This window comes from Thunnus thynnus, chromosome 9, assembly GCF_963924715.1.
Source record: "Thunnus thynnus chromosome 9, fThuThy2.1, whole genome shotgun sequence".
Classification (NCBI taxonomy): Eukaryota; Metazoa; Chordata; class Actinopteri; order Scombriformes; family Scombridae; genus Thunnus; species Thunnus thynnus.
The window spans coordinates 21,039,039-21,051,938 of record NC_089525.1 but is presented as its reverse complement, the minus strand read 5'-3'; the positions used below and the strand labels follow the sequence as shown (position 1 = coordinate 21,051,938).

General features: G+C 40.4%; 1 protein-coding gene across 9 annotated transcripts in view; it reads right to left on the bottom strand.

The window, feature by feature from the left end:
* Window position 1: 1 nt before the first annotated feature.
* Window positions 2-12,900, bottom strand: part of map7d3 (MAP7 domain containing 3) — a 29,518-nt gene continuing 16,619 nt past the window's right edge. For 6 of the 9 annotated variants that reach the window (XM_067599635.1, XM_067599638.1, XM_067599640.1 and 3 more), the window contains 10 exons: window positions 12,334-12,473; window positions 9,482-9,609; window positions 7,310-7,530; window positions 5,849-5,978; window positions 5,208-5,493; window positions 4,822-4,875; window positions 4,659-4,728; window positions 4,232-4,409; window positions 3,089-3,378; window positions 2-2,949 (listed from right to left, as the gene is read on the bottom strand). In XM_067599635.1, the coding sequence (XP_067455736.1) occupies window positions 2,942-2,949; window positions 3,089-3,378; window positions 4,232-4,409; window positions 4,659-4,728; window positions 4,822-4,875; window positions 5,208-5,493; window positions 5,849-5,978; window positions 7,310-7,530; window positions 9,482-9,609; window positions 12,334-12,473 (1,505 nt within the window). In that variant the 3' untranslated portion in view covers window positions 2-2,941. The remainder of the gene's footprint in view (window positions 2,950-3,088; window positions 3,379-4,231; window positions 4,410-4,658; window positions 4,729-4,821; window positions 4,876-5,207; window positions 5,494-5,848; window positions 5,979-7,309; window positions 7,531-9,481; window positions 9,610-12,333; window positions 12,474-12,900) is intronic. The other 3 variants (XM_067599636.1, XM_067599639.1, XM_067599643.1) reach the window with 1 other exon arrangement.

The window sequence follows — 12,900 nt, the reverse complement described above, 5'->3', positions numbered from 1 at the left end:
ATATTTTTGCAAGACTTTATTGTTTAACAGTTTGTATCATCTCAGTACACTTTAGATATATTTACAGTACAAATTTTATTTGTGGACAGGGTGTTGTTAAGTTTGTAAATCTTTCCAGAGAAATTTCATATTCATATTCACAAAGTTGCCCTGGTTGGGTAGACTGATTGTCGAGGCCGAGGTAAGGACAAGCTTTCTTAGTTAACAGTGATACAATAAAAATACTAAATCTCAATCTAAGGCACCGTGCTATCCTATTGTTATAGACGTCGTCGAGGACTCAAGCCCTCAGAGATGCAGCAGGACCTGGAATAGATACAGTATCTGTTCAAGCAGCAGCTACAACAGCCCCCCCAGCAGGTGCTGCTCATGAGAGCACCCTCTCTACTCACAAGCCTCCAAGAGTTAGGGAGTAGGAAAGGTTTGGGGGGAGTTTGGATATAGGCAAGTTTTGGGTTATGAGTGATACTTCTAAAAACATCAGACATCACACAACTCTCCTACGAGTCTGTACAGTAAAGCTACTCCTCAGTAACCATTAGCAAGTCTTTAAACATAGCAAGTAATTTGTGACAGTGCAAAGTGTCTCATGTTTCCTGGATGAATAATGTATGAAAGCTAAAAGCGGGCAGCTCTGAGCAGACGTGGTAAATAATGAAGGACGGTTTATTGAGTCTGTTACATTCTTTGAGCTTATTAATCAAAGCAAAGATCTAAAGCCCCTAGTCTTTATGTACAACGCCATTTTAGTTAGCAAGAGGGTGTGAAAGCCAGCAAAAAACAAGGCAAAAATCAAGGTCCTCAAACCTCTTGCTTGGACTATTCAAGCATAGGGAATTTCAAGATTTCAATGCAGCTCATGGAAAAACCGGAACAGAGAAAACAATATGCAAAACAATCTGAGCCATGTCACATCTTGTTGCCGTCTCGGTTCGTATTGCTGGATGTCCGCTGCTTCGTATTACAAAGCAGAATGGTTGCAAACTGAGCTGGTGTGCCTACTGTAACTGTCCAACATCCCAAATCCTATAAAAATGTTTGGATGACATTAAAAGCATCGTAGTAATGTACAGCAACAACTCTTATCATGGGTCAGACATGTTGCTGAGGGCTCCAACAGACCACTCTCCATCCAAATGTTAGTTAGTTTAGTCTCTGTGAGGCAGTATTCAGAACTGACGCTTAGGGAAGTAGGACTGAAAACTCTTAATAAACATACACACAAATACACACATTGAATGCTGGGAAACATATAGTGGGTCCCCACTTGGCCCCTTGTTTAGCAGAGCTCTTGTGGAAGAGGGCTTTCTGTAAATGCTGGGTTTCGAGGCTGCCCAAACCTAACCTGACTACCCTGGCGCAGGGCACGTGTCGAACAGAAACCTAACTTATAGCACAGTCACATACACAGAGACTTCAATCATCCACATCCTGACACCATTCCATCCTAAACATGGCTTTGTTTGCCTAATACTGATTATATACACAATACAATAACACTTAAATATATGTAGAAATGTATTTTCATATATAAACAAATAGCCAGATTTTATATTATAAAAAATAGTTGAAATGCATTTTGTCAGATGTAGCAGCTAGTATGTTGGGGATTTTAGAGAAGGTTAGTGGGTAATTAATAAAAGAGCCACACAGACAGAAGGATGGATGACTAAGTGTGGATGTGTCAGTAAAAGCTTCTGTTAAAACCAGATTCTTCAAAACCTGGTTTCTAATTTCAGCAAGGGTGAACTCTGGGCATCACAACAGAACTGCTCAACATTTAAGTTCAGTATCATAAGAAGCTCAGAAGCAGCTATGAATTAATTACGTTAGTATTTAACAGGTATGGTTATTTAGTGGTGTGGAACAGATGCGGCCTCGTCTTTAACTGGATGTAACAAACAATCTGATGTAAATTACAACGTTGTTGTTAGTAGTAGAGTCTATATACATATGTAAAAAATGACAAAACCTAAATGAACCATGAGTCCTTAATTAACAAACTGCTGAAACTTCACTGAACATATGAATTCATTACAGTGTTGTCATGAATCCCAGCACTTTTCAGTTTCAGATGTAACAGTAAGAGTTGTGCTTGTAAAGCCCTCTAGTGGCCAAGGAAGGAAACACAAGGTGTCACGCATGAACAAAAGGGGCTTGAAAGGACAAAGCTCTGTGAAGTGAAGTATGAATACAGAATCTCCCCACTGTAAGCACATGACGGGAGATTTCTAAACTGTGCGTGTGTGAGCTTCAGCTCAAGCAATTTAGTATATATTCACACTTATAAATTGGAAGTTAAGGCCATATTGCTGGATGCTGCAAAAAGCAGCCAGTCAAGTAAATTTAGATGAATCACATGCTAAATGTGGGGATGTTAACTCCCCCAACCCTTCCATAAACTCACGATATTAACCTCATATTCAATTCACATAGCCTGGTGTGCATGTGTCCTGGAATATTTTCATACAAGAGGAAAAAAAAACAACCTAAACATATGATAACAATAATTACAATAACAAAGAAGCCAAAATTAATAAATTACAACAATGCACCCCTGACAAACACAAAACTCTTAAAAAACATTATTGAAATTGGACATGACATAGAAAAAAAAATCTGAAGAAGAACTAGACACAAGAGGAAGAGGAAAGAGACCTGAAGCAAGCACATTGAAGGAATATATGGAATTTCCCTGAAGCGTCTTTTTTTTTTTTTTTAATTATATATACTTTCATAAAATCTTTTCCTCATCATGTAGGGTGCAAATTTAGCACTTAGGGTGGTCTTTCCGCTTCACCTTGTGCTCCTCCCTCTGGAATAGGTGGAGGAGAAAGAGGAGGAAGCTGCTTGAAACTGGTAGAGAACTTTTTAAGGAGCTCAGCTGGACAGGAACTTTAGGAGTGCAACAGGAAGAGGCTTCTCAGCGATGGCTGCAGCATCAAATCTCTACAGAGACACATGAGGACAAATGTTCACGACCATTTTGAAGAAAAGACAATTTTGTGAAAAGATGAAACAGAGTTCAGTATATCTGGGTAAAGATATACTGAAATAAATGAAATAGAGAACTACAGCGACTCCTCACCTGACAGGGTTTCTATGGGTTGGTTCGAGGAATGCAGGGTGTTGACTGGGGTTCCCTTGTCCTCGAAGGCTACCCTGGTCCCCTCTGAGCCATCACAGTTGATCAAGACCTGGTTGCAGTCCTCCGTCTCGATAAGGGGCCGAGTCTTTGAGTGGACATTGAGGTCAATGAGTTCCTCGAAGCTCCACTGGTTGGCCTTACCGTTGAGGCTTGAGACTAGCCCCACCTTGGCGGAGTCCTGCTCGTTCATGAATTCCGAGCCCTCCACAAGGCGACCCTTAGGTACTGGGCTGTAGAGGGGAGGGTGAAAGAAGTAGTGAGCAAAGTGAGTACACACAACATAACTTTTTCAGAGTGAGAGATATAGCAGTGATTACATGATAAGGATAACAGGTGGACAGACAGGATAAGGCAATTATTATTCTATATTTTTCTTGTTGTTACCAAATACCATGAAAAGTCAAAATCCAGCAATTTAATAGTCTGTCTCTCAGTACTTTTTAAATTCCCTATCCTGTCTGTGGGACCCAGCCCCAAGCCCATGTATACCTACTGAAGATATAAATATTTAAAAACAGTAAAAACAATTCACAAATTTATAGTTTCATTTTTTTTTAAAAAAAAAAGGCTAATTTAATGAATCTCCTAAAAACAGCTGAGCAGAACACACAGCTACAGCTCTACTGAGTATTTCAGGCAGCAGGATGGTGTACGTGGGATTGATTCAAAATTAACTACAGTAGCTGTTTTCATGATAATGAAGGAACACGTCACCCAGAGCAACAGCGTGACTCATTCTGTTTTTAAAATGGTTTTTGGACAACAATGCAGCTCTCTGACATAGATGAATAAGAGAAGATCTGGCTTTGGCTACAAAGGAAACATTAAATATGTACATTAGTAAGATCAATTCATTTACATAGGATTTGATGACATTAAGAAAAATATATATTACCAGCATAATCCTTTCTGCAAATGAATTATGGATTAAAAAGATCTCTGATATATTTATATTTTCTGCAGCTGACAATTACAGTTCTGTCAGCAGAACTATGAGCATGTCTCCAGTTTCGTCCAGTTATTTTTGAACTCTGAGTGACTTTGCGGTTTCTGTGAAGGTCATCATCTTTCCTGTAGTCATACCTAACTGCCTGAGTCTCATCTGTGCTTATGCCATTGTTATTCTCTTTGTCGTCCGTCTCTGGTTTTCCATTCACGCTGCCGAGGGGCTCCTCTCGTTGTGCCACTGGCTCACCAGAGCACAGACCACAATCATCTACGTCAGCGTCCATGGCGAAGTCGGCCATCTCATCTGCCTGGGCTGTGCCATTATTTGAGGAAACAGATTGGATGAAGTCATAAGTCAAATGAAGAAGTATGTAAATTCACACAAACAAGCCCTTTATGTAAAGTATATGCAAACAAATACAAAAATGGGGAAAACATATTCTTACTCTCTGACAGAACTTCCAATTCAAAAATGCAGTGATGCATGAATCTCAATGCACTCTATATACTTGATATCTTGAAGCTGCCATATAAGTGAAGGCTCGGTAATGAGAACACTTACTCTTGCTTTCACAGTTTATCTCGTCCAATCCCTCGTCTTCATTCTCCTGCATGCATTTATCATCGTCTCTCTGCACAGGAGTCACAACAAACATGTTAACATATATTCAGTGTTTTCTCCACAGACACATTGAAACATACGATCTGAATTAATGTGAGCTCACCTTAAAGTCGTTTTGTTCTCCTTTTCTAGTTCTCTTCATTATTTCTTCAATTCTCTGAAAATGAGTAAAATAGAGCATATTTACATGACTGATTTCTTTCACTGGGATTTAAACAATGCAGGAGGAAAACATTGTTGGTTTGCATTAGAAATGGATTAAATAGTTCTTTAAAATATGTTCTTATTTGGTAAAGTTTCGTGGGAAGAAGAGATTTTGATCTCAAGACTCGACCCTCTTTCAATAAATCTGTACACCAGTTTATCTTAAAGTTAGTTTTCTTCTTCTGTTGGTCGTTACAAAGCATCAAATTCTCAACACTATTTGATTTAGATCTTTTTGAAAAAGGCAAGACTCAAAGATAGAAAGATCCATATATCTTTCCGTACCTTCTTCCTCTCCATACGTTCTTGCTGGTTCTGCTGCATGATGCGGTCTCGCTCCTGACGGACTCTTTCTGCCTCCTCTTGAGCCTTGGCTTCCGCCTCCTCTCGTTCCTTCTGGAGTTCAGCCTGTTTCAGTGCCTCCTCTTCTGCCAGTCTCACCCGATCTTCCTCTGCTCTAAGAGCGTCTTCTTCCTCTTTAAGTTTCCTCTCCTCTGCCAGCTTCTTCTCCTCCTCTAAGCGTTTCAGTCGAGCCTCCTCCGCTAAACGCTTCTCCTCTTCTTTTCTCACTCTGGAGTAGAAAAGAAACAGAAGCACTTGGCTTGTAAGCATACGGATAAATTAATTCAGGTGATTTCTAAAATCGCACATGTTTGGGGTACTTTTCAACAGTATTCATACTTGCAGCCTTGACAGAACTTGCTACTTGTACTTTTAATCCATATAAAATATCAAACAACAACAATTTTCTATTGGATGAAACTAGACAGTGATCGTTCTGATTTCTTTCTGTGTGTATACGACTTGGCTGTGTATCATAGCTTCTGCATCGCTGTCATGGCCAAAGTTATGACAACTTGGTAAAGAATCCATCTCTCTTGGGTGATAAAAACAGGAGAACAAGTGAAAAATTTCAATATGCTCACTTCTCTTCTTCCTCCTTCTGTATCCTGAGTTGCTCCTCTTTCTCCTTCTGCTCTCGCATCAGCCTGCGGTTCTCCGCCAGGATCTTGGCCGCCTCAGCAGCTGAATTGGTGCCTGTCGCAGCCTTAGAGTCTGACAGGTGGAAAGACAAATATAGAAGATGAGCTTATCACTTTCTTACACCCATTCACTGTAGTGCTGACCTGAGGCCACAGCATCTGTGCATTGATAGGACGTGGTGACGAGAGGATGAATGATGACTCAGTTGTGTAACTTTCACATGATCATCACTGAGGTCTTGAAAAGACCTTTGTCTCCAGTTATGCTACATGGAAAAACAAATATATGTTTGAAGTATATATATAAAGAGTCAGGGACAGAGATGGTGGGTCCTGTGCCTCCTACAACAATTCCATCTTCATAATATTATAATGAAAACTGGACAACAGTCTTTGCCCAGTGGCATGTAATATTCAACCATTACTAAGCAGTTTCATCTTGCAGAGCATAATTGTCTCCAGGAGGTGGCAGCAGCAGCGTGAGATCTGTAACACGATGTCACTCCAGCAGGGACTTAACAGGTCTCCTGTTCCACTGAGATTTATAGCAAACTGAGCTGCTGCCACGTCAGTTTGCAACACACACACAATTGTGTATTGTCAGCTTATTAAAACAGATGAAACACCATTATCTCCGAACCAAATTGTTTCTTGAAGAAGTATTAAACCATGATCACAGAGGAAGTACACAGAGCAGGGAACGTTGCGTTATCCTGGTTCCAATGGAAGTGGCTAAGTTAGATAACATACTAACTTACAAGTACACTAGTAAAAAAGATGACACTGTTAAAAATGTTAGAACAATACTTCTTTCTTCTGCAGCTTCAGTAGCTTGCTTTACTAAAGAAGCCCTTTTTTGTTTCCAGAAAATTTAAGAATTTATTGATTCACTTCCTCTGCCAGACACTATGTCCTCTAATAATTTCTTTTGGATTAAAGAGCTCTTCTTGTTCTAATTTCTGCTTTCACTTCCATCTGCACTCCCTCAGTTCTGTGTACAATGCTAAGTGCAAATGGGAGAGGGATCTGGACAATGAATACATAGGGGATGACTGCAAGTGCCAGAGCAATATTGTGAACAAATGAATTACTTTCATCTTTTTGGGAGTGTAGGTAGGTTTGGACCTGTATGACTAAGAACTTGAGTAATATTCATTAAGTTAATATGAAGAACATTTCAGCTTCCCTTGCTGAAATTGACAGCACAGACTCATGTCTGCATAGACTAGTGTAAACATCCTGGTTGCCAGTATAACATACAGTCTTGGCAAATATTGGTGCTGACTAATTAAAATCTGTCAGCTAACCATAGTTGTTAAAATGACCTTTATTCTATATGGAGTCAGTCTTTATGGATGTTTTGTACTAATATGAAACATGTTCTTATTACTGAGAAGTGCTCACCATCTTTGTCTTTGGTCTTGCTAGAATCAGAGGACTGTGGAGCCACAGCCTGGACAGGACACAGTTCCTTGGACTTGGAGTCTCTCTTTCGCAAGGTGGGCGGCCCTGTTGGGGTGAGAGCTGGTTTCTGGATGGGTGGTGGTTTGGCAGACATTGGCTGGGGTGATGGGGGACGTTGTTTCATTGCGCCAGGTGAGGGTGGGCGTGTCTTGGGATTTTGCCTGTTGGAAGAAAATGTGAGAGTTGTGTTTTATGAAACACACAATGAAAGGCTGCATTAAAATTTTCAAAAATATTTCAGTGAAATGTGAACTGTGGAGGAGGAGGAGGTTACTTCCTGGGCGAATCATCAAGGCGTTGGATTATGTCTACCATACACTAAAGACTTTGAAAAGACTTTTAAAACATTTAAGTCTGACACCCTCTCACATCTAAAGACAAAGAATAAAAGTATGCAAAGACTGGGGATTTTGCAGGGTCACTATTTACAAGACTACAAATAGATTAATTTTGAGGTTATTTCCCATCCTGCACCTAGTGGAAATTTACAAAATGAAAAACTGTTGAACAATGAAGCAGAAACAGAAACCACTTTTAGCCACAGCTGCACTTGTTTGTGTAGTGTTTTTTTTCTGAAAACCAGCCAAAAGAAAATGTAAAATTAATTAATTCAGTTATAACTGAACAACAACTGTGAAGAGAAACGACAGAGACTACACGTTTAGATCATATCAGCTAAGACAACCACATTTCAAAAGGTGTCATTCTGTACTTAGAAAAAAGCCTTAAATATCCAGGTTTTCCAGGATGCGTGGGAAAATTAGGTATTTTTACAACATTAAAACAGCTACATAGTTTATAAAGCTGCCCACAGAAACCACTTTCAACCATTAACTATCTGGACACAGCACTTTGCTGGATGTTGGAGTATTTCTGTTTGGAAAACGCGCAAACTGCATGAAATACAGTAGAAACAGCAGCCTGGATAATTATACAAAGTCAGAAAGTCACAGCTTTAACTCCTCCAGCTGGCCTGAAATCATGTGTGGAAAAACCAGTAAATGCACTGCAGACACACAGCAGCTGACATATACAGAGAAATATAAGCTTTTTCTGGATGAATAAACATTAATGTGACTTTATAAAAAGGGAAGCTAAAGGGCAACGAGAATGCTGAGCTTTAAAGTTTCATCAGGAGTCATTAACAGCACCATCAAGCATATCACATTTAATTAGGAGAGGAGTTTAAAAATATGCACACAAAGGGTAACCATTTACTGCATACTGCTGTTAGAAAGTGAGTACAATAAGCTGATAATTAGCCTGATCAGCCACCGTCAGTAATCATTACAAACACACATTATTAGACTGTAAACCATTAATCAAACAAATAACTAACAGCAGTCAACGTCAGACAACCGTATCATACTTTAGCAGTTACCTGGTGGTGACAAAACTTTAAAAAATATACATATTAGCAGTCTGAATTCAACTGGAGCTCCCTGCACTCTCCGTTACGCCAAACTCCCTTTAAGAAATATGACAATAACAATTCTTTGCATGCCCGCAAAAACTCATAACTTTAAACACAAGATAAAAGGCATCATATGTTGACAGCCCTCATCTATGTATTTCCATACAAACTTTACACTTTAGATTTTTTCGCCTCAACTTGCTACTAGCTTCCATTGGTTAGCTGCGTAATTTTAGTAGGAGATGAATGTGGGAATGAGAAGTGAACTGTTTCAAAAATTAAGATTTTTAACTAAAATACATGCTGCTTGGTGGATCAGATACACGCTGAATTAAACACCAGCTCATAAAACTGTTAATTCACCTTCTAGCATCTGTGTGTGTGATGGTTTTTTCAGCCGTTACCTTAGTAACTACCCGGTTTGCTGCTTCCTGTTTGGTGCTGGAGAGAGCCATAAACTTCCAATAATATTAAACATGTTTGATTTTACCAGAGAGTCAAGACGAGAACAAGACTGACTTAAGACAGCTCGGACTTTTTATGACCAAGTTTTATGACCAACTAATAGATGATTGATTGCGGAATGTTTTGTTTTGTTTTCTTTTGGGATTTTTTTTTCTTTTTTTTGCCGTGGCAGCAAAATGTTACTGGTGGAAACACTGGAAATATCATTCAATCACTGTATCTTGGAGTCTTACTTGGCTGCTGGGGAGGGAGTCCTCTTTGGAGCTGTACTGGGAGCTGGGGATGGCGAGCGATTGCGCCCCAGGGTGGTGGATGGGGAGGCGGGACGTTGCCCCCCTGGCGGTGTTGACGGCTTGTCCTTCTGTTGTTCCAAAGAGAAGGGACAGAAGGTGAGAAGGAATTCATGACAATCATGAACCCACAAATTCACACAAATACTATAACCTATCACAAAATGTCAGTGTAAATACCATTATGTCATAAACAGCGATATACCATGTAACGGCAGTGCTAATGTAATGACATCAAAAAGGAGCAGTCCACAATCATCTTATTTCTTCTTTAGTCACAATTAGGAAACTGTGCAAAAGACCTGAATATCATGAGGGAAATTCATTTGATTTATGACACCCAATGAGTCTGCCCCTACCTCTTTTCACTGGCATTTCAATCTGTGACACAATGCCAGCATGAAAGAGGCCATGGGTCAAGTTTTAATTAATCTATTTTGAATGCCCATGTGCTATGTCTGGCACTGTAAACATGACGACGAGAGGGCACAGCAAGGTCAGACACAAATATAAAGTACTCTCCCACCCCAGGCTGTATTGCACAGAACTCCACCATATTATCTTTGGTCACACAGCTCGGGAGGACCAGAACGAAAAGAAGGACATTAAAAAGGCAATAGGTGCAGTTTCATAACAGCGACGACACTAATTTCCTTTTCACGTCAATATAGCACCACAGCAAGAACAGCTTATAGACACAGTGACATCAAATTAAGCCTGTTACTGCTTTGTGTGTCAGTCCAGAACTGATTATAAACACACAAAGCAGTAACAGGCATTTACAGTACTCCCTGAAAACCCTCATAATATCCTTTCATAAGCAAAGGATGGATACAAGGCGGCTCGCATAAAACCACACAGTTTATTTTTGTATCATTAAAGTTGTTCCCTTAAACATATTTTGATCATTTGTTAAAAGAAACATTTCCATTGCTTTTACTTGAACAGTAATGCAGGCAGGCAGCCTCACTCAGCTGACTTAAAAGACACAATTTAACCCAAGTGTCACGCATTGCCTGAGTGATAAGCACGAGGCTATGACTTTCAATTATCTCTACACCAATCTGTGCATGTGGAAGAGAAGAGACAATGAGATGGTGAGGAAAGTCAAAAGCCTTTGACACTAGGCCCCAGGGTCAGGGTGGGGTCTGGTTTGCATGGCCTGATCTGTCCCTAATAATCAGGCCATTGTGGATCACTTTGTCTCATGCTATGACAATGAGGCCCTTCACAGCCACAGAGGAGTGGGACAGGCAGGTTATAAGAGAGAGCCAGGCAGTACTAGCCACCAAATGAGAACATTAGAGGTATCACTGATGACTTGCAGTATGTAGGATCAAATTTTGCCAATGTACATACAAGTTCAAATTATGAGTAACCAGCAAAGGTCAAAGAACAGCTGGAGGAACAGCATTTCCCTATGGTTAGCATCCTGCAGAAGTACTTTGACAGGCAAATGTAGCCGGATATGTGCATATAAATCAGAGTCTTTGGTGCCATCCACGTATTTCACTCAACAATGTAATTTAAATGTAGGAAGACGTGTATTTGTTATCCTTCTGTGTGGCCTCAACTTGATTCTGGTTTCCAGGCAGCTTCTGGGAAGTTATCCCTCTCTTCAGTAGGCTACCAAAACTTAAGCCATGCGTCAACAACTAAAATATTTTTACAGTTCGTCTATTTTTCCAAGTCAAATTAAATTACATTTTAATGGAAATAAAACCATGACATAGCAGGTAATTAAAAAGGCATGATGTGGCTTTACAAATACTGCCATGTTTTAAAGCACTGGCCTTGTACTGTAAAATATTCTTTCAACTGTACACTTTCAAAAGCCTTTTTGATAATATATTTAACTTAGCTCCACAACCAAAATGTCATACTGCCTCATAGTAAGTTCTCTCAGTCCTACAAATGTACTTATTAAATGTATCTTTTATCACTCTGCAGTTTGAATATGGGCAAGATTAGAGATAAAATCTAAAGCCATGCATCCAGGTTACTTCATCAGTAAATGCAAACTCACTGACTGACACAGGGCTGTAAAATAAATCTCATGAGCCAAATATACAATTGAGGATACAAAAACGCAACTTAAGGAGAAAGGAACATGTAGGAAATCCAGGGAATCAGAACTGTCTGCAATGAAAGCTTTCCCTTCAGCTGAATATTTACAACAGTATACATTTATTTTCGCAAAAGCCAGGATTGTGGTGTTTCTAAATCCTCTTTCACACATGCGCTGCAACCCCGAAATTTTCTGGATGTTATCCGAAGGAGCTGTATGTGTGAACGCAAATGTCCGAATCAGCTAGACCAGACATTAAATGCACTGTACTCTGCCAGCTCCCTAGTACAATGTCTTTGTAATGTCCGATTGTATTGTGTGAATACAGCAGGTAATTTTCCAGAGAATTCACAGCAAGTGAGTGGGCGTGTTGACGACACTTCTATCATATGGCTGGCGCTGGTGAAGCTAGTGCTAATAAGACAGAGGACTTCTTGTGATTTCTCATAAAATAAAAGCGATTTTGTTTCTGGTGAAAAGCTTAAAAACGCAGAATTACAACTGCAGCGTACTTTTTGCAACATGTCCTGCCTCCTGCACGCTCTACCCAGGGCCATCCCTCGCCTAAACCAGACAGAGTATTTCCAGTAGGTGAGAACGCGTCTGACAATCTCCTGTTGTGTGCTCAATGTGTGAAAGGGCAACTCTGGACAATGTCTGGAGCTGATTCTCCGGACATTGTCTGGAGTTCATATGTGAAAATGGCTTAACATTAAGATGCTCTCACCAGTGAAGAGTCAAGGGCTCCGTTGGCTGAGACAGAGGTGGTCATGCCGCTCTTCTGTCGGTCAATGCTGCGGCTGCGCACAGGTCCACGCGGTGGGTGCAGGGGGCTGGCAGAGGCTGAGCGAGGACATAGGTGACACTCTGGTAAAGGACACAGTCATCGCAGGGCCAGGGGAGCACAACCAATGGGAGGCGTGATAAGCGGCCAAGTTGGGTAGCGAAGCAGCAAAGAGCAAAAGGAAAGAGGAATAAAGAGAGTGGAAGGAAATACAAGAGGACAGATGAGAGAAAGAGGAAGGGAGATGATGATTGAAAGAAAGACAGGAGGGTGTTTTTTTTAAGGGGACAAGAGCACAAAAAAAAGCGATTTGTTAGATATAGCACTTTAGGCAAGCAACAGCTTGATTTCTGAAGCTTTGATTAAGCTGAAGATTACTGGAGACATACGGAGCAAAGAGCAACAATCACAACAACCCAACACCCCACAGGTGTGCAAGCTTCTGGACACATCATCAACCGCAACACCAAGCACCACAACATAGCACAGAGCACACACTACACAAAACCT